Source organism: Oreochromis niloticus, linkage group LG23, assembly GCF_001858045.2.
Source record: "Oreochromis niloticus isolate F11D_XX linkage group LG23, O_niloticus_UMD_NMBU, whole genome shotgun sequence".
In the NCBI taxonomy this organism is placed as follows: Eukaryota; Metazoa; Chordata; class Actinopteri; order Cichliformes; family Cichlidae; genus Oreochromis; species Oreochromis niloticus.
This window is the reverse complement of record NC_031986.2, coordinates 23,087,472-23,106,972: the sequence shown is the minus strand read 5'-3', so window position 1 is coordinate 23,106,972 and position 19,501 is coordinate 23,087,472. Positions and strand designations below refer to the sequence as shown.

Here is a 19,501-nt window from a genome sequence, read left to right as displayed (position 1 = left end):
AAACATGCTTGTTTACAATCAGGAAGGGAAAGTAGACAACCCTCAGTAACTGCGTCTGTCCTCTTAAAAGAGAAAGAGTTTTATATAGTCTTGGTATTCTTATTTTATTCTATTGTATACATCATTCTGTTCTATTTTATTTTATGGCCTTCCAGTGTTTTCTGATTTCTACTGCATAACTTTGCGCTTTTGCTTTAACAAAAGAAATTTCCCACCTGTGGGGCTGACACAGGTCATCTTTATCTTTAACTAGCCCAAATGAAATTCTAGTCCAATGCACACATGTGTTGCAGTTTAAAATTAAAAGAGGAAGTAACTCACCCCTAACAACTTTATGTGTGTGTCAATGTCTGTGTCACTTTAAATTAAAAAGGTGAACACATATGTGGTGAGTCCCCCTCAATTTACACAAAATATGACATTAAATATCTTTTCTAATTCCTGTTCTTCTTTAAACACCATGAATGACCTCCAGGTCATAACCTTTGGACTTATAACTCTAATATAAGTCCACACAGCGCACCAAGCACAGAGAAAATTCAACCTCAGTGCTTCAAAATTCTCCTCAAAATTCAGAAACTGTTTCTGTCCTTTATCTGCCCAAGAACTTCATCATATGCACCTCGCCGGGTCCAGTAATCTTCAGCACATGTACATCACTGCGGCCAGTGCTACTTTTGAAAACAGTTTCTTGTCTTAGTTTACCCAACACGCACTTATCAGATGGACTGCAGCCGATCCATATCAGCATAATTGTGAGTCCACATGTACAACTGGTTCTTCACTTGTGTCACAACACCTCTAGTAATATCATCACAATTACTTCAACATGGTAAACATTGATTTTTCTCTTACAATCAACTTACCATTAAAACTCAAGATCGCCGCTGACTCGATTCTCTGAAATCCTGAGTCAGTTAAACACCTTGCTCATCTCACGGTGTTTTTTTGTTTTGTTTTTTCTTCTCAGACTCCCTCGTCTGAGCTCACTCTTTTTACCCTGGCATCTCCACCAAAATGTTATGATATCTTCATAGACCCAAAAGTAAGCATATTATTTCCCTAGTCAAAAGTCAAACTGCTCCTCACACAGTAATTTTAATCTAACAGCCTTTGTGTTTTGAAACTAAAAAGAGGAAGGAACAGCGCCCAATTTAAACTGCGCATGTTGTCACTCAACAACACACACACAGAAAATGTAACTGTATATATTATCTCAAACTGAAACAGAACCCATCTAAAAATCCTAAAACATCTTACTTCGACACCCCAAAACACACATCGCTTACAGACATCTTTTTTAATTAAATTATCTCAAATTCAATTTCAGTTCTTAGAACCCAGATAACAGTCTTAAGTATCAACAGTTTATGTATCCTATCTCAAAACCCAGCAAAAATTCATACAGTCATGGCAAGAAATAAAACTTTACTTACAGTCTTGTAATAAACAAAACCAGCGTCTTAAATACAGGCATCAGCCATGTGTAGCAGTCTCTATAAACTTCCTATCAGTCTTACACAGTTTTACCTAGTACAGACACGTGTCAAGCAAACCCCATACTCATATTCTACAGTTATCATGAAATACTTATCATAATCAACAACAGTCACACAAATATAATAAACATAAACTGCATTTCTTCCCTTAAAACACGGATTGAAGTCGTCATAAACCCAGTCACTGCAGCAGTCATTAGTCAGTCATGAGTAAACAGGAAATGTCAATCTAAATAAGTCACAGGCATCTCATTTGCATAGACACAGACACACAGTCTCAAATTAACCTGCCTTCTGCTTTCTCAGTGGCAGACACAGTGTACATACAAACTTTCAAATTATATTACAGAAACGTCTCACAAATAAAATAATATATACAAGGCCTGAAATGCACATCCTACAAAATTTTACGAAATTTAAGTTAACCCTCCAAGGGATAAACTCCAAGTTTTTTATCATCAATTCACACAGTATCAGTTCCAAACTGTATCTGGTCTAATTCCTAAAGTTCCTAAATCAATTTAAAAGCGTCCAACGCCCAAGCTCCAAGCTTTGCTACCCAAAAAGCGCAAGTACCGTTCCAAACGGTAAAGTGGTCCAACCACTAGCTATTTTGGAGGTTCCCAAGTTCTCCACGATTGCCAATCGGACTATCCCTTCCAAAGGAAAATCCCGAGCGTCCCCAGGAAATTTGGAGCGTCACCTCCGAGAAATGCGCTTCTTAGCAGTCCAACTGCCGTTCTACAGAAATTTGTAATACTTTGAAACAACAATCAACACCTCAGAACAAGTGTATGACTGGCACAGGTCCAACCTTATAACCAATTGGGAGTGTAACCCCCAAAACGCCCAATTACCTATTATTCTAAATTCTCTTTATTCTAAATCCTCTTTATTCTAAATCCTCTTTGCTTAGCAGTCCAACTGCTTTTTCTTTAATCAGTACTGTCACTTAACCTTACATTATCATTACTTCAACTTCAATTCTCATGAGATTTTCACCAAAATCAAAACAGACCTTTACCAGTAATTTCAGTGAGTAGACTTTCAATTTTGTCAGAACCAATTCAGCACTGTTTGGAAATAATTCAACAGGTAGTGCCTTACCTTTGAATAAGCCGGCTTATGTCAACTCACTTCGACCACTGACTCGTGTCTGCCCGTTTGAGCACCTCGGACCCTCTCGGTCTCAATCTCCAACTCTCTCCAGTCAACCCCGGCCAATGCACCAAATGTTACGAGTTCGAAATTGTGGATGAGAGTAAAACAATGATAGTCCAGAAGAGGTCGTTCAAACAATTGATTTTAATGCACGCAGCGTGGAGAGGTGTAAACTGCAAAACAGTTGTACATCTCTACCCAAAATACACTCTAGATTGCTTTTATAACATCAGGGTATTGTAACGCCCCTTCTTGCGTTTACAAGCACATAATTTGCATGTACAGAACATTCATGTATTTTAAGAATTAAATGCAAACACAGAGGTTCCTCCTTGTGGCATACTCTTCCAAATATGGTGATGATCTCAGGCCTTTGAGGTCACAAGAAGCTGAATACATTCAGGCCTTTACTCAGCTACTATTTTACTGTAACAATATACTCAGCATATGAGTTTTGATATATATATTTAACTCAATCATTTTAAAGTAGTTATAACTGCACCTGTAATAAACATGTTAATATTTGATTATGATAACCCCTATAATATAAATTATAACATAATGCCAGCAGCTTCAATAAACGCTTTGATGAACTGATAATTAATGCAATGATAAGATGATGGTTATGTAAAATAATCCCTGTAATTCCACACCCCCTAAACTTCTGAGCAAGCAACAAGTACGCTGCCCAGGAATGTGAAATTCACAGAGAAACTCCCAGATCTTTCCACTTACATGACCGCTGCGGCAATCCTGCACCAGGGTAAACTCCGCCTGCCCCACTCCTGCTAAACAGGTTAAAATAGATTTAAGAGCAACAGGACCGCTGAGTCTTTGATTTTATTTATTTTCTGCTGTATTTTACTTGCATCGATTTGAAAGCTGAATGCAAGGTTGATTTCAGCAAGGGACTCATGGCTGCTTGTTAATCCTCCCTGTTAATCATGACGTGATGGTCTAATGCAGTGAACTGTGAACAGAGGAGAGTTGAATTAGTGGGGAACTGGCACTTACGCAGATGTGAATGAAGCTTTAGAGGTGTGAATGGCTTATGTTACAGGAGGAGCTTGTGATGGCGATCTGAGTTAAAATGGAAAGTCTGCATTTTATTCGCATCTTGACCAACAACCCAAAACTGTCACTCATAAAAACAAAACAAAAAACACACGAAACAAAATATACAATCAATAAGGCCTTGAACAGTTGAGTAGCTTAAATCTTGTATTAAAAATATTATTATATTTTTCAAAAACAAACAAAAAGCAATCTTTGAGCTTTAGCATTAGATGTCGTTGCTTTTTGAAGACAATTTACTGTCAATTATTTGCAAAGGATTCGATTTAGTTGTTATTGTGTTCTCCATATCATAATGACAGTAGGTAGGTTACCAAGATGATGGGATACAGTCACCTAAAGAAAATCCAGCACTAAAAGAACAAAAAAAAAAGCACTTCATTAGTGACAGTTTCCATAAACATTGTGTTGGCATCACTTTTGATTCTACCACCAGGGAGAGAAAGTGATACAGACAAGGAGTCCCTCTTGAATGACCAAGCTGATTGTGGAGCTGGTTTTGGTCTTGATTGAATGGACCTGGTGAGATGTTTTCTCCCTGGAGTATATCACAGGACAGATCCAGGGAATGCTGGACAGATTATATCTCTGGGCTGGCTGGTTGTGCATTTATTTAACAAACCACTACATTCCTAATAAACAGTCTGCTTGAATGACACACTTATTTTTTGGCTGGCTCACAGAGCATCATCTGCAGTGGCTCACTTTGATTTATTGATTGATTGATTTTTTTTATGATTTATCTGTAAATCTACATACGGGAATGATGAATCTTATTCAAACACTGTCAACAGCTGACTTTTGGGGGTTTGAAAGCTAAAAAAATCTGTGAGTTTGTCGATGAGTTTGTTCCCAATGATGTCATTTTTTTGTTTTCTATAACAGAAAAAAAACTTTTTTTCTGTTATTATTATTTTCATATTTGCTTCTTGGACTTATTAAACGTATTTGTGGGATGCCCAGAGACTAGTTCAGTCAGTGCATGATAAACATTTTGACAGGATGAAACTTGAATTTGTTCTCTTGTCATCTTCATTTGTTCTCCAAATACAATGATGTAACATGAAAATAACTTTGTCCTGTCAACCAAAAACATAATTTGTTTGTGTCCTGTGAACCTAATCAACCCTCGTGTTTTTCCTTAAGCAAATTTTAAAAATTTGGTTATTGTGCTTGGTGTCATTGAGCTTAGGCTTCATCAGTTCTTCTGTATTTCCAGATTGTGCTGAAAAGAGCATCATTTAAGTGTAAGCTGTTTAGAAGAAAAGGTAGCTCAATGGTTCGGTGTCATGGTCCATGCACCGCTGGCACAGGTTGTTGAGTATGGCTTTGGACTTATTTGTTTCTATGAAAGAATAAGTTAATTATGTTGTAGTTCCTGAGTATATGCAGAGCTCTAGAGTGCGACCAAATTGGTCGCAAATGTGACCAAATTTTTCAATGGTGCGACTAAAAAAATCTTAGGTCGCACCGGTGCAACCAACTGTTCGAGTAACCAAAAAAAAAAAAAAAAATACTTCGCAACTGTGAAAGTCTCCATGTGGTCAACAGCAGACACACATTGTGCCCCTATCGTGGTCTAAACCAATCAGAGATAGTCAGGGGCGGGAGCTCTCTGATTGGTTGTGGTCAGGGCGGGTGGAGGGAGAGAGGTGAGTAGCCTGAATAAAGCGATATCGATTAGTTAAATCCTGAATCGACTTTTAAATATAAATGTATTTTGCCAGAAACGCCAGATTCTCAGATTAAAGCTCACAAAACTTTTTCAACAACCACCAAACTGTAAATGAGAGCAGGTACTCGGACTCCACACAAAGACATAAATGCAGAGCGTGGACCCGACGCATCAGAACCTGACACAGACACGCCGTCGGGACTGAAAGCCGACAGCTCACTGATTCTGATGCGTCGGGTCCGCGCTGTGTTTACGTCTTTTTTGCGCTAGATTCTGAGCTGTAGGTTTTGTCTCTCTCCAACCAAAATTCACTGAACCAGCAGCAAACTATACGCTTCACATTTGATAAACATCGTTGTTAATTCCCTTACTTTTGCTGTTTTGCCTCCACCACAATAAAAATCACACTTCATGCACAGCTCTCTCTCTCTCTCTCTGTACTTCAAGAACAGTTTCCCATCTGAAATCTGTTTTCGGCATTATTCATTCGCTTATTACCCACCAGTCTACCGTTGTTTACAGCTTTGTCCGCCGCTGTCTTTTTTTTTTTCTTTCTTTTTTTTACTTAATGATCTTGGACAAGAAAGACTAATTTCTGCTTTTCAATACTGAAGACATTTAAACTTTTTAAAATTATGCAATATTGCAGAATATTTTTAAAGCTATCTGCTATAAAAAGCCAGGCCAGGAAAATCTCCTTCATGTTTTTTCTGAGTTTTATCCTCAGTTACTTTGACACAAAGGCAACTGCTGTTACGTTCACAATTCTGATGAAGTCTCACAAGTATCAGTACTGATAAATGATCAGAATTATAATATTTCTGACTGTCTGTGGCTAAATTGAATCGAATCGGGATCTTATGAATCAGAATCGAATGGATTATAGAAATCAGTGATGATACCCAGCCCTAGTGAGTAGCCTAGGCCTGACAGAAGAGGATGTAGCTGTGGGTAATAAGAAAAAATGAAAAGAACGATTGATAACTTTTTTGTTAAGTTAAGGCCTGATCCGACTGAAATTCATAGCCAGTGCTCTGACACAGAGCCATCAATCTCTGAACGCTGAAAAAGCACAGTGTATCCAGAAAATACATTATATGTCGTCATAAATGCACTGCCCAAGTGTCCCCTCTCCCCACTGCCTTTCAGCAGCAGGCAGCAGCAAACAGGTCATCAGAGGAGGCCGAGATGATGATTAAGTTTAACATTGTCTACAATATTGCCAAAGAGTGCCAAAGCACTTTAAGCACAAGCACAAGATTGTTAGTTAATCATTTACAAATCAATATTGTCTGTATGGACAGCAATTTTTCCCCCAAAAAAGTGCACATGTTAAGCTGCGGTGTTAAGCAATGCGGTTGAAAAATTTGGGTACGGCTAACTTTTGTGCTGGTGCACCAGTGCACCCGTGGCATAAAAGTTAGTCTAGAGCCCTGATACGTATATACATTATTCTTTCATGTACGTGTGTCTGTTTTCTCTCTTCAGGTCTCCATGTCTGTTCATCCCCAGTCCCAGTGTCAAGTCTACATAGCCATCTGAGTGTCAGTGTGTGTTTCTTCCTGTTTTATTTTGATAGTCTTCTGTCTCATCTGTATTTGTTCAGTTTTGCTTCTTCTGTCTCGTCAGTCCCCTCTGTTCCCTGCCATGCCCTCTTCTAATCTCCCCTAATGGTATGTGAGCCTCTGTCCTTCTGTTATTTTTGTGTCAGTAAATAGATCTAAATTGTTGCTAGGTGTGAATGGTTGTCCTACTCATTGTGTTAGCTCGGGGGGAAGACTGGAGACTTGGTCAGAGTGTCCCTTTGGCTGCTTGGATAGGCTTGGCTACTTGACTTTCAGAATACTGAAATGGTCCTACCTACATTTCAGTATTCTGCAAACCTCGGGTGGGTTACGTTTACAAGGGATCCATGTACCAGTGTTTCAGGGTTTATGACTAGGATTTTATTTGCTACTAACCAAGATCAGGACCCACCACTGCATCCAAAGGTGGAAGTGTTTGTAAACCAGTCTACCTCCTAATCCCCAGTCTTCAAATAAGTAGTTGTCCATGGGACTTGGAAAAAGGTGAAGTAGACGCAAAAGGAGCAAGGAGCATCACCTTGATGTAAAATGTAAATGAGTCTGTACACTATAAGGAGAACGAGTAGTCCTGTCAGCACAAATGTTTATGGACTAAAGACCCCGATGGTGGAATTCAACTCAAGACTTCCTTGCTGTGAGACAATAGTGCTAACCACCTGGCCACCCCTATTATTATAATTGTTACTATTTCAACTATTATTAGTAGTACCATCTCTATCATTAAGTTCCCTATGCAAGGCGCACTTACTATTATTGTTATTATTATGGAGGTACTGAAAAACAAAAAATGAGGCATAAGTGCATCTAATTTGTTCTTCCATCTAATAAAAAATATTTGAAACATTGTGCGAGGAGTGACGTTAACTCTTGGATTGGAATGCCAGTGTGACAACTAATATGAAAACATTAATGCCGAATTACAAGTTTTATACTTTAGCTGACATTACTACACGACTATGTGCACTGCATTGTCTGGCATGCTGTTCGACACACACAAGAAGTTATATAATGCTGTCCTACAGCTCTGGAAACCCACATTCTCTTCTAACCTAAAGAGACAGTCCATATGATTTGAAGACTGGACTCTCCAACCACACGCATTGTTTCTTTTCTTTAATAAAATGCATTTTATGTGCTTTAAATAAATCTCCAGCCGTGGAGTGTTTGTGTCCTGGTGACCAGCCTCGCAGCACCTGGGAATTGGACTTAATGGCAGGCTGCACGATTTCCCCTCTGGCATTTATCATGGCAATGGAGTTGGTCATGCAGGCATCTCGGTGGGTAGTGGGAGGTGAGAGACTCAAGAGTGGCCTTCGTCTTCCTCCCATTAGAGCCTACATGGATGACATGACCATCATTACAACAACAAAACCATGTACTAGGCAACTGCTACAGGAGCTCCAGGAAAACATTGAATGGGCAAGAATGGAGTTTAAGCCAAGTAAATCTCGCAGCATCTCCATCGTAAAAGGAAAACTGACAGCCGAGCAATTTTATATCAGTGGAGAACCAATTCCAACAGTATTACAGAAGCCCATAAAGAGCCTGGGATGGTGGTATAATGCAGACCTCAATGATACGTGGCAGCTAGAACAACTAAGGCAGAACTTGGCTAATGATCTCAAGCAGATTAACAACACTGCACTCCCAGGGAAACTGAAGCTCTGGTTATTAGGTTATTACCGAGACTACTGTGGCCTTAGACAATATACGAGGTCTCACTCAATCATGCAATCGACTAGAGAGGCTAGTGAGCTCTTAAGTTAAGAAGTGGCTCGGACTTCCCAAATGCCTCAGCAGCGTTGCACTCTATAGTGATGGGATACTGGCATTGCCAGGTAGAGGGGTTTAAATGTGCAAAAGTGAGGCTTGAGATGCACTGCTCCCACCCTAGCAAGGGAGGAAGTGGACCCCGGCCACATCTATGCTACAGGCCAAATCTGCTCTTCGGCATCGTGGCGTGGTGGGTCACGTCCAACAGGGCACAGGAGGATTTGGTCTTGGAGCAGTAACACCTCTGTGGCAACAGGCATCTGTAACTGAACTTCGAGAAATGGTAGTGAAGAAGGTGCGACAACAGGAGGAAACAGCCAGACATGCTAGAGGTTCGTAAAAGACCCATCCTGCTCCCTGTGTACAGTCCCAGCCACACTCAAGCACATCTTAGTTGGTTGTAGGACTAGCCTTACTCAGGGCAGATACACATGGAGACACAACCAGGTCCTCAGATGTCTAGCCGAGAAAGTTGACCGCAAAAGAAAATCCATCAACGCTCAACCTTTCAACAACCAAGAGGAGCGTCAGTTTTCATCAGGATTTGTCCGGGAAGGAGACAAGTCGAGGACAAGCCCTTCAACCCTGGACCTGGGCCTGTTGAATGTTGCCAAGGAATGGCAGATGCAAGTAGACTTGGAACAGAGGCTAATTTTTCCGACAGAGATTGTAACAACTACTCTGCGGCCAGACCTCGTCCTTTGGTCTAACTCCCAAAAACTTGTGTATGTCATTGAGCTGACGGTACCATGGGAGGAAGTAATTGAGGAAGTATTTGAGTGTTAGAAGCTGCGATCTGCCAACTTGGCAGCTGAGGCAGAGGACAGACGCTGGAAGATCAAGGTGTGCCCAGTGGAAGTGGGGTACAGGGGCTTTGTTGCCAGTACAACAGCAAAACTGCTTAGAGAGATTGGGACCAGAGGACAGGCACAACAGCAGGCTATAAGAGAATTGGCTAACACTGCTGAGAGGACCAGTCACTGGCTATGGCTAAAAAGGGCTGAGATCACTTGGGCAGCTAAGGCAGTCAGTTAACCGCGATACACATGCCAAGGATTGATCGACCTGTGGTGGGCCTGCCTCAACAGGGGGCGTCAAAAGCATAAAACATAACATAAATCGATTTACTCTGCCTTACAGAAAACTGGTTGCAGCTGGATGATTATGTTAGTTTAAATGAATCAACACCCCCCGAGTCATTCTAACTACCAGAAACCTTGAAGCACAGGCCGAGGGGGCGGTGTGGCAGGAATTTTTCACACCAGTCTATTAATTAACAAAAGACCAAGACAGACTTTTAATTCATTTGAAAGCCTGATGCTTAACCTCGTCCACCCCAGCTGTAAAACTCAGAAACCAGTCTTACTTGTTATCATCTATCGTCCACCTGGGCCTTACACAGAGTTTCTCTCTGATTTCTCAGACTTTTTATCTGATTTAGTGCTCAGCTCAGATAAAATAATTATTGTGGGTGATTTTAACATCCATGTAGATGCTAAAAATGACAGCCTCAACATGGCGTTTAATCTGTTATTAGACTCAATTGGCTTCTCTCAAAATGTAAAAGAACCCACCCACCACTTTAATCACACTCTAGATCTTGTTTTAACATATGGCATAGAAACTGAACATTTAACAGTGTTTCCTGAAAACCCTCTGCTGTCTGATCATTTCCTGATAACATTTACATTTACAATAATTGATTACACAGCAGTGGAGAGTAGACTTTATCAAAGTAGATGTCTTTCTGAAAGTGCTGTAACTAAGTTTAAGAATATAATCCACCCACTGTTATCATCTTCAATGCACTGTACCAACATAGAGCAGAGCAGCTACCTGAACGCTACTCCAACAGAGGTTGATTATCTTGTTAATAATTTTACCTCCTCACTACGTACGACTCTGGATACTGTAGCTCCTGTGAAAACTAAGGCCTCAAATCAGAAGTACCTGACTCCGTGGTATAATTCTCAAACACGTAGCCTAAAGCAGATAACTCGTAAGCTGGAGAGGAAATGGCGTGTCACAAATTTAGAGGATCATCATTTAGCCTGGAGAAATAGTTTGCTACTTTATAAGAAAGCCCTCCGCAAAGCCAGAACATCTTACTATTCGTCACTGATTGAAGAAAATAAGAACAACCCCAGGTTTCTCTTCAGCACTGTAGCCAGGCTGACAAAAAGTCAGAGCTCTACTGAGCCAACAATCCCTTTAACGTTAACTAGTAATGACTTCATGAACTTCTTCACAAATAAAATTTTTATCATTAGAGAAAAAATTACCAATAATCATCCCACAGATGTAATATTATCTACAGCTACTTTTAGTACCATCGATGTTAAGTTAGACTCTTTTTCTCCAATTGATCTTTCTGAGTTAACTTCAATAATTACTTCCTCCAAACCATCAACGTGTCTTTTAGACCCCATTCCTACAAAACTGCTCAAAGAAGTCCTGCCATTAATTAATTCTTCGATCTTAAATATGATCAACCTATCTCTAATAATCGGCTGTGTACCACAGGCCTTCAAGGTGGCTGTAGTTAAACCTTTACTCAAAAAGCCATCTCTAGACCCAGCAGTCTTAGCTTAGGCCAATCTCCAACCTTCCTTTCATATCAAAAATCCTTGAAAGAGTAGTTGTTAAACAGCTAACAGATCATCTGCAGAGGAATGGCTTATTTGAAGAGTTTCAGTCAGGTTTCAGAGCTCATCACAGCACAGAAACAGCTTTAGTGAAGGTTACAAATGATCTTCTTATGGCCTCTGACAGTGGACTCATCTCTGTGCTTGTCCTGCTAGACCTCAGTGCAGCGTTCGATACTGTTGACCATAATATCCTATTAGAGTGATTAGAACATGCTGTAGGTGTCAGGGTCCTGGGGCTGAGCAACCCAGGACCCCTGGGCAGTCATGGACCTGTTATATTGTTATGTATTTTTGGTGTTGCTCCCCTTTCTCTATGCTTGTGCATATGTGTCTGTGTGTATGTGTCTCTGTGGGCGCCTTCAGGCCTGGTGGGTGTGGCCCTGCTGGCGGACTGGCCACACCCAAAGCCACACACCTGCTGCTGATCAGGCCTCGTCGGGGGAGCTACTTAAGAGAGTCTTGGAGCTCCCACCGACGCGGGATCATTCCATGAGACTCCACGTTAGTCTTCCTGTTGAGCCAAGTTAGTGTGTGTATGCCCGCGGTTATATGTGTCCTGACGGCTGCTTCTATTGTATCCCCAGGAGAGGTGTGGAGAGCCAGACAGCAGCCAGCACGGGGAGTGCTGAGACACGGGAGCGGAGAGCACAAACACTGGGAGAAGACACGACACGGGAGTCTGGGGAAAGCACGGGGATTTATTGTTGTTGTTTCCATCACTGTAAATAAACGCACTGTTCGCACACAGAGCACCGTGCCTGGGTCCTCCTTCCTCACACCCCCCACGGTCTGCCATGCCGAACCGTGACAGTAGGTATTACAGGTACTGCGCTTCAGTGGTTTGTATCATATCTATCTAATAGACTCCAAATTTGTACATGTAAATGGAGAGTCCTCTTCACACACTAAGGTCAATTATGGTGTTCCACAGGGTTCGGTGCTAGGACCAATTCTGTTTACATTATTCATGCTTCCCCTAGGCAGCATCATTAGAAGACATAGCATAAATTTTCACTGCTATGCAGATGACACGCAGCTCTATCTATCCATGAAGCCAGGTAACACACACCAATTAGTTAAACTGCAGGAATGTCTTAAAGACATAAAGACCTGGATGGCCGCTAACTTTCTGCTTCTTAATTCAGATAAAACTGAGGTTATTGTACTCGGCCCTGAGAATCTTAGAAATATGGTATCTAACCAGATTCCTACTCTGGGTGGCATTACCTTGGCCTCCAGTAACACTGTGAGGAACCTTGGAGTCATTTTTGACCAGGACATGTCCTTCAATGCACATATTAAACAAATATGTAAGACTGCTTTCTTCCATTTGCGCAACATCTCTAAAGTTAGAAATATCCTGTCTCAGATTGATGCTGAAAAACTAGTTCATGCATTTATTACTTCCAGGCTGGACTACTGTAATTCTTTATTATCAGGATGTCCTAAAAACTCCCTGAAAAGTCTTCAGCTAATCCAAAATGCTGCAGCAAGAGTCCTGACAGGGACTAGAAAGAGAGAGCATATTTCTCCTGTTTTGGCTTCCCTTCATTGGCTTCCTGTTAAATCCAGAATTGAATTCAAAATCCTGCTCCTCACATACAAGGTCTTAAATAATCAGGCCCCATCTTATCTTAATGACCTTGTAGTACCATATCACCCTATTAGAGCACTTCGCTTTCGCACTGCAGGCTTACTTGTTGTTCCTAGAGTATTTAAAAGTAGAATGGGAGGGAGAGCCTTCAGTTTTCAGGCCCCTCTTCTGTGGAACCAGCTTCCAGTTTGGATTCGGGAGACAGACACTATCTCTACTTTCAAGATTAGGCTTAGATTAGCGTATAGTTAGGGTTGGACCAGGTGACCCTGAATCCTCCCTTAGTTATGCTGCAATAGACGTAGGCTGTCGGGGATTCCCATGATGCATTGAGTTTTTCCTTTCCAGTCACCTTTCTCACTCACTATGCGTTAATAGACCTCTCTGCATCGAATCATATCTGTTATTAATCTCTGTCTCTCTTCCACAGCATGTCTTTATCCTGTTTTCCTTCTCTCACCCCAACCAGTCGCAGCAGATGGCCGCCCCTCCCTGAGCCTGGTTCTGCCGGAGGTTTCTTCCTGTTAAAAGGGAGTTTTTCCTTCCCACTGTCACCAAAGTGCTTGCTCATAGGGGGTCATATGATTGTTGGGTTTTTCTCTGTATCTATAAAGCGCCTTGAGGCGACTTTTGTTGTGATTTGGCGCTATATAAATAAAATTGAATTGAATTGAATTGAAAAATCTTCCGTTCTTCTCCCCTCTGCTCTTCTTCCCTTTTCTGGGAGGCAGTGGGGAGGTAGAGCGTACAGCCCGATCCGGCGGGGAGGTGTGGGAAGCCAGATGGAACGCCCCCCGTCCGTCTCTCCTCTCTGCTCTCGCCTATCTTATCTTACTTACTTGTCTTACTTCTCTCTATCACCTTTTCTGCCCCTTTGAAGAAATGAGGCTCCATAAATGTTAATGCTTTCCTCATAACAGCCATCCCCCTAACATTTTTTCCATTTAAAGCAATGCATTGTCAGGGATTGTATCATCTACTCCTTTTACTGAATAAAATGAAAGTTAATTTAGACAGTAATCTAAAAGTGAAAAGACAATCATGAAAATAGGAAACGGGGGAAAAAAGAAAAAACTCAAGAAAGTGTAGTAATAAAAGAACTTAAAAAAGCAACCACAAGAAAAAAGGTAAGACAACTTAAATTAAATGCTGTCATGGTCCTGGGTCAGTGACCCAGTGTTTTGAGTTTCTTGTGTCTCTGAGTTTTGTATTATGATCTTAGTTCCCTTTGTTCCCCAGTTTATTCTTTAGTCTAGTGTCTTAGTTTGGCTCTCTTGTATTCTCTTTAGTTCTCTGAGTATTTAATAGCTCCCCTCTGTGTCTTTGTTGTTGTTCTGTGTTTCTTAGTTGCTCTGTCTCCCCTAGTCTAGTTTGCGTCTGTGCTACTTCCTGTTTTACTTTGAAGGTCAATGTCTCTTGTGAGTGTATTCTACTTTGCTCCCTCGTCTCGTCAGTTCTGATTTCTCCCAGCTGTGCTCCCCTTCTGTGTCTCATTCCCCTCGTTACTTCCCAGTGTATTTTAGCCCTGTGTTTCCCTGTGTCAGTGTCGCGTTCTCCCTCATAGCTGTGTGATTCTCCCTGTGGCTCCTTGTGCTTTAGTTTTCCCAGTTTAGTTTTGTATTGTTTTTCGTGCTAGCCTGCAATAAAGCAGTGTTTTGAGTTCACTTTTGTCTCGGTGAGTTTTGCGTTTGGGTCCTTCTCCTGCCTACACACAGCCGCACTGTGACAAATGCACACACAAATGTATTTAAACACTGTATTTTGTTCAAAATCTCTGTGTGAAAATTTTAAAGCTACATTTCCTATTCTCCTTCCTAAATTTATTCTCATCATCTTTGATTGTTTCCCAAGAAAAACACTGAAATACTCATTTGCCTTGCTATACAAACATGTGTTTTGCATAGCTACTGTGAAGTAAGGCAGCACTTGTGCTTTACCTTAAGAAAATTCTAAATTTGTTTATTTTTCTTGTCCTAACAACTTTGGGAAATATACCTCAGCATTAGTGCTGATATGTCAATAGATTAAAAAAAAGGAGGCTAAGTCGCTGAGTCTTATCTGTGCTGTTTCACCATCATCCTGTCTGTAATCTGGGAATTTTCTGTATTGTTATATTTCTATATTTCTGCACCTTTAGGCACCTGTTGATTTGTTTGCTATAAGACTCTTGAACAGCTAACCTGTTTTAACAGTAATAATAATTTTTGCACATTAGGTCACCTTACATATTGAACCAGCATATTAAGCTCATAGCTCTTTTGCACACAAATGTATTTAATTTTTTTGTCTCAATTTATTTGTTCATACTATTTGTATTTATCTGATCTAGTTCTATCTGTACATGTTAACAGGCATCCGTGTGTGCACAGCAGAGAAAGAATTTCATTGTACAGAGAAATGCTTTTCTTTGTACACATGACAATGAACACTTTGAATCTTGAACCTTGAATCTATATAAATGAAAATAAATTGATCTGAAATTAATATATTATCAAAATAAAATCAAAAACACATATTTGTGGATCTAAATTGGCCACAGGTGTGGTTGTTTTGTCACAATGGTGCTCTGTCTGTCTGTCTGTCAACAGACTGGTGACCTTTCCAGTATGTACAAAATATATTCTTTTATAAATAAATTACTATATATATAGATATATACATATATTTACACATATGAAGTTAACTTGAACTGAGGTGATATGGCTTCAATTTCTTCTTAAATAATTTCTCTTTATCTCTTTATTTATTTTCCAGTGAAATTCTATGACAATATAAAAACCGACTTGCTCTCACTGCAGAATAATATGGTTTGTTTGTTTGCCACCCATCCCTTGTGCTTTGCCTTAAGCAAATTCTTAAATTTGTTTAGGGCGTCCTCTTCCAAGAACCTTTGGATTTATGTCTGTCTGTGTTTGTTTCAAAAGGCTATTATTATTAGTAGTAGTAATATTATTTCCTAACTCTGGAACCCCTATAACAACATCAACTACCAACGTGTCAGGAAATATTTGTGTGGTTAAAAATAATTTCTGTGAATTTACTTAAAATGCTTTAAGTCTTTTTTATACAGCCTTAGCTACCTATTTTACTTGCTTATTTAATGCTGGGACAGGTTCGGGGCCCTGTAAGCAGTTTTATGGGCTGTCAATAAAAGAAGAACGTTAAAACAGCTGTGGTTTCTCACTCAGCTTGTGATTATTGTGTGGTTCAGAGAATGAAAGGGCCGACCTATATGCAAATGCATGTCTGAAGGACAAGCATAAAAGGTGACAGCTCCAGAACAGATTTCCCAAATCTTTTTAAGTCCAAGAGAACAATGGACAGACTCTTCACTTACATCCTGTTCCTGTTGAGTTTGTCTGGGACTTTTAGTAAGTACATTTACATCAAAGATCCGAAGACTTGGAATGAAGCTCAGGATTACTGTCGGGAAAGGTACACAGACTTGGCCCCTGTTAGTAATAAACAGGACTTGAACCGACTTCAGAAGATGATAAACCCCCCAGACCTTGTCTGGGTAGGACTGCAAAGAATTTCACACACAAACAATTGGACCTGGTCAGGAGGTGGACCAATGGAGGTTGGATGGGCAAATGGACAACCTGACAATGGCAATTCAGATACCAATGGCTATATCAATGACAAAGGACTGAGTGATGGAAAAGTAAATGATAAATGGGCCTTCTTCTGCTACAGGGCAATAGTGGTGAAGGAGAAAAAGACTTGGGAGGAAGCTCTGGAGTACTGCAGAAAGACCTACAGTGACCTCGCCAGTGTGGCATCAGTGACCGAGATGTTGCTGATACAGAGAGAGCTGAAAAAGCAAAACACCACAGGTCCCTTCTGGATTGGATTGCATTTCTTCTTTAAAGACTGGCTGTGGGTGGACGGGCAGGAGCTGCGCTACGCATCTTGGGGTCAAGCGGTAAAACCAACATGTCCAGAAGTCCAGAGTGCAGAGTGTGCAGCCTTACAGGCAATGAAATGGTTGACCAGTGACACAACCTCGGCTTCTTCTGGCACGTCTCCCTTTGAAAGTGTTTTTGACCTTGTAGCAAATTCTTTGTGGAGAGATACTGCAGCTCTTGCTGCAACTGTATATAATAGTGGAGGTGTCTGGGGGGCTCATAACTGTGAGGAAAAACTTAATTTTATTTGCTATTGAGCAAGTTTGCAAAATTGATAAAAGAGTGCTGAATAGATTTGAAAACATCAAAACAATGAACACAGAAAGCAAACTCCGGTAGATAAAATGACATAAGTAAATACAAACCAGATTAATGTCTATATTTCAAAATTAATAAAAAGTCAGGCTGAAGAGGGAGGACTTAAGTTTAGTATTATTATTATTAGTACAATTATTTGCACTCAGGTCTGCTTTTTGTCCTGCAATTTTAGACTGAAAACTGGGTTGTGCAACAGGATCCAGGGGTTATAAGTCCTACATAAATACATACTGGAAAAATAAAACATAATTAATAACAACATATGTATACTCCTAAGATTGAAACTATTTTCAAGCTTTTTTGGTTTGTTATACTTTTCTTTTTTCTTTCTATTGATATAATGCTAATCTTTTGGTTCTGGTAGAATTGTGCTTCATGATGAGATAAACTCGTAAACAGATGAACTATGTTGTGACAGAATTTGGTTCTTTTACTGTAAATAGAAATAATCATGTTAAACAAATGGATGAGTAGGCTGCTTTTTCAGTTTTTCTTTTACTCTCACTACAATATCTGAAAGGCAAACCAGTGTAACTCTAGAGCAAGTAGGTGTCTTACAGTAAGTGCTCGGTTAGTGAATCAGTTAGGCCTATTAAATACACGGTGTGTGATTTTCTCAGGCAAAGGAAAGAATCACACTACAAATTATGGAAGATTTAAAAATAAAAATCCAGTTAAAATAAAATCCAAATCAAATACCATCATTAAATTTCTTTCTCAGTTGGGGGAGGTCCCAGGAAATTAAACTTTGAGACCAATTTCTCTTTCTGACATTTAGAACACATGACAAAATGTCCTGTTTTGTCTTTTGTAGCATGCACTAAAAGAACATCTATTTTTATTAGATTTGAGTGATATGTTAAAATTTTCCATCCTAACTCATGCTAGTATCGATTAATTCCTTATGTCTGTGATACCTGTAGGATTATAGTTCAAACATACATCAAACTGTACATGAAACTGATGTACATTCAAGCAGCATTTTTAATGTAGCACGGAACACACACCGTTGAGCAAACAGGTTGTTAATTTATTGCTAAACTGCATAAAAAATGATTTAGGAGTGTCATTTCACACAAGCTCGTATGGTTGACACTGGACACATGCTGAAGTTGGCCAACTGTGGAATGTGTTATTTGCAGTGGCCGCCCTGTTCAATCACAGAATCTCTGTGAAGTTTGCAAAGCAACACACAGAGTTTAATCATACTAGACTTTGAAAAAGGAATTTTAAAAGCAACAGTGGTGCAGAGACTCCAAATACCTATGTGTACAAAAGCTGCTTATCTCTGCACAAAAGTCACTGGATTTTTACAAGAGACCACAGTTTGCTCAGAGTTTTGAGATCTTCGCTATTTCATTAAAAATGCTTTTTTGATATGTCAGTTTTGATGTCAATAGTTAGCAATGGATAGATAGAAGCTACAGACATAATGGTACAATATATGGGCTACAAAAGGTCGAGCAGGGTTTGACGCTCTATCTTGTTGGACGCAGGCTATGTCTGAGTCTGAGTCTGACACCTGCTGGACACTTTATTTAACTACCTTTGTGTGCAACTATGTGCTGTTGATCTGTTTCACCTTACTGAGGAATGGATAAGTACATTTTATTTACTTTAATTTTGCATAAAGATAAACCATAAAAATGAAAATGAAATTTACAAAAAAAAGCAGTGAAGATGGTCCAAAACACTGTGTGTACACAGGCTGGTCGATTTTACAAGACCACTGTTTGTGTAACATGCAATATAAATGCACCTCAAAGAAGTGCAGGGAAATGTGGACAATCATGTCTTTACCAATTATTAAGAAATGACTGTGGCTAATTTTGGTAATGACAATAGAATACACAGGGTCAAATATACCGCTTTTTGGGAACAACAATTGGAAGAAATTAGAAAATATCAGTTTGTTGCAATATAAGCTTTACCACAATAGCAGCTGGAAGTGCAGGACAGCTTTTTGTGTGTGTGTGTGTGTGTGTGTGTGTGTGTGTGTGTGTGTGTGTTGATCTAGAATGCAAATGATAGTTGCAGACTATTGCAGTAAATCAGGTGAATCTGTTCAAGCAAGATTTTCACTACAAAGCTGTCAATATAAGAAGTCACTTTCTGGATGTAACCTATGGATATGTAACCAACTAACTATCTAAATAAATAAATAAACAACCACAAATCACGTGTTTTGTGTGTTTTTTGTTCTTACATGATTTTATTTATCTAGTTCTTTTCAAGATAAATATCACAAAGTGCTCCACAAAAAAT

General features: G+C 39.9%; 1 protein-coding gene and 1 long non-coding RNA gene across 2 annotated transcripts; both read left to right on the top strand.

Annotated features, from left to right (window-relative positions):
* The first annotated feature begins 11,673 nt into the window (after window positions 1-11,673).
* LOC112843887 (uncharacterized) lies at window positions 11,674-12,163 on the top strand. The gene is made up of 2 exons (XR_003216422.1): window positions 11,674-11,917; window positions 12,001-12,163. It is a non-coding gene; the product is annotated as an uncharacterized LOC112843887 (long non-coding RNA).
* A 4,152-nt stretch (window positions 12,164-16,315) lies between these two features.
* On the top strand, window positions 16,316-19,230 carry LOC112843886 (macrophage mannose receptor 1-like). The gene has a single exon (XM_025903151.1). It carries the CDS (start codon window positions 16,327-16,329, stop codon window positions 17,173-17,175), a length of 849 nt encoding a protein of 282 aa, XP_025758936.1. The 5' UTR covers window positions 16,316-16,326; the 3' UTR covers window positions 17,176-19,230.
* The last annotated feature ends 271 nt before the right edge of the window (window positions 19,231-19,501 follow it).

What these genes read in the sequence shown, in the direction of transcription:
- LOC112843886 (XM_025903151.1), top strand. Translation starts at nt 16,327, where the DNA reads ATGGACAGACTCTTCACTTACATCCTGTTCCTGTTGAGTTTGTCTGGG.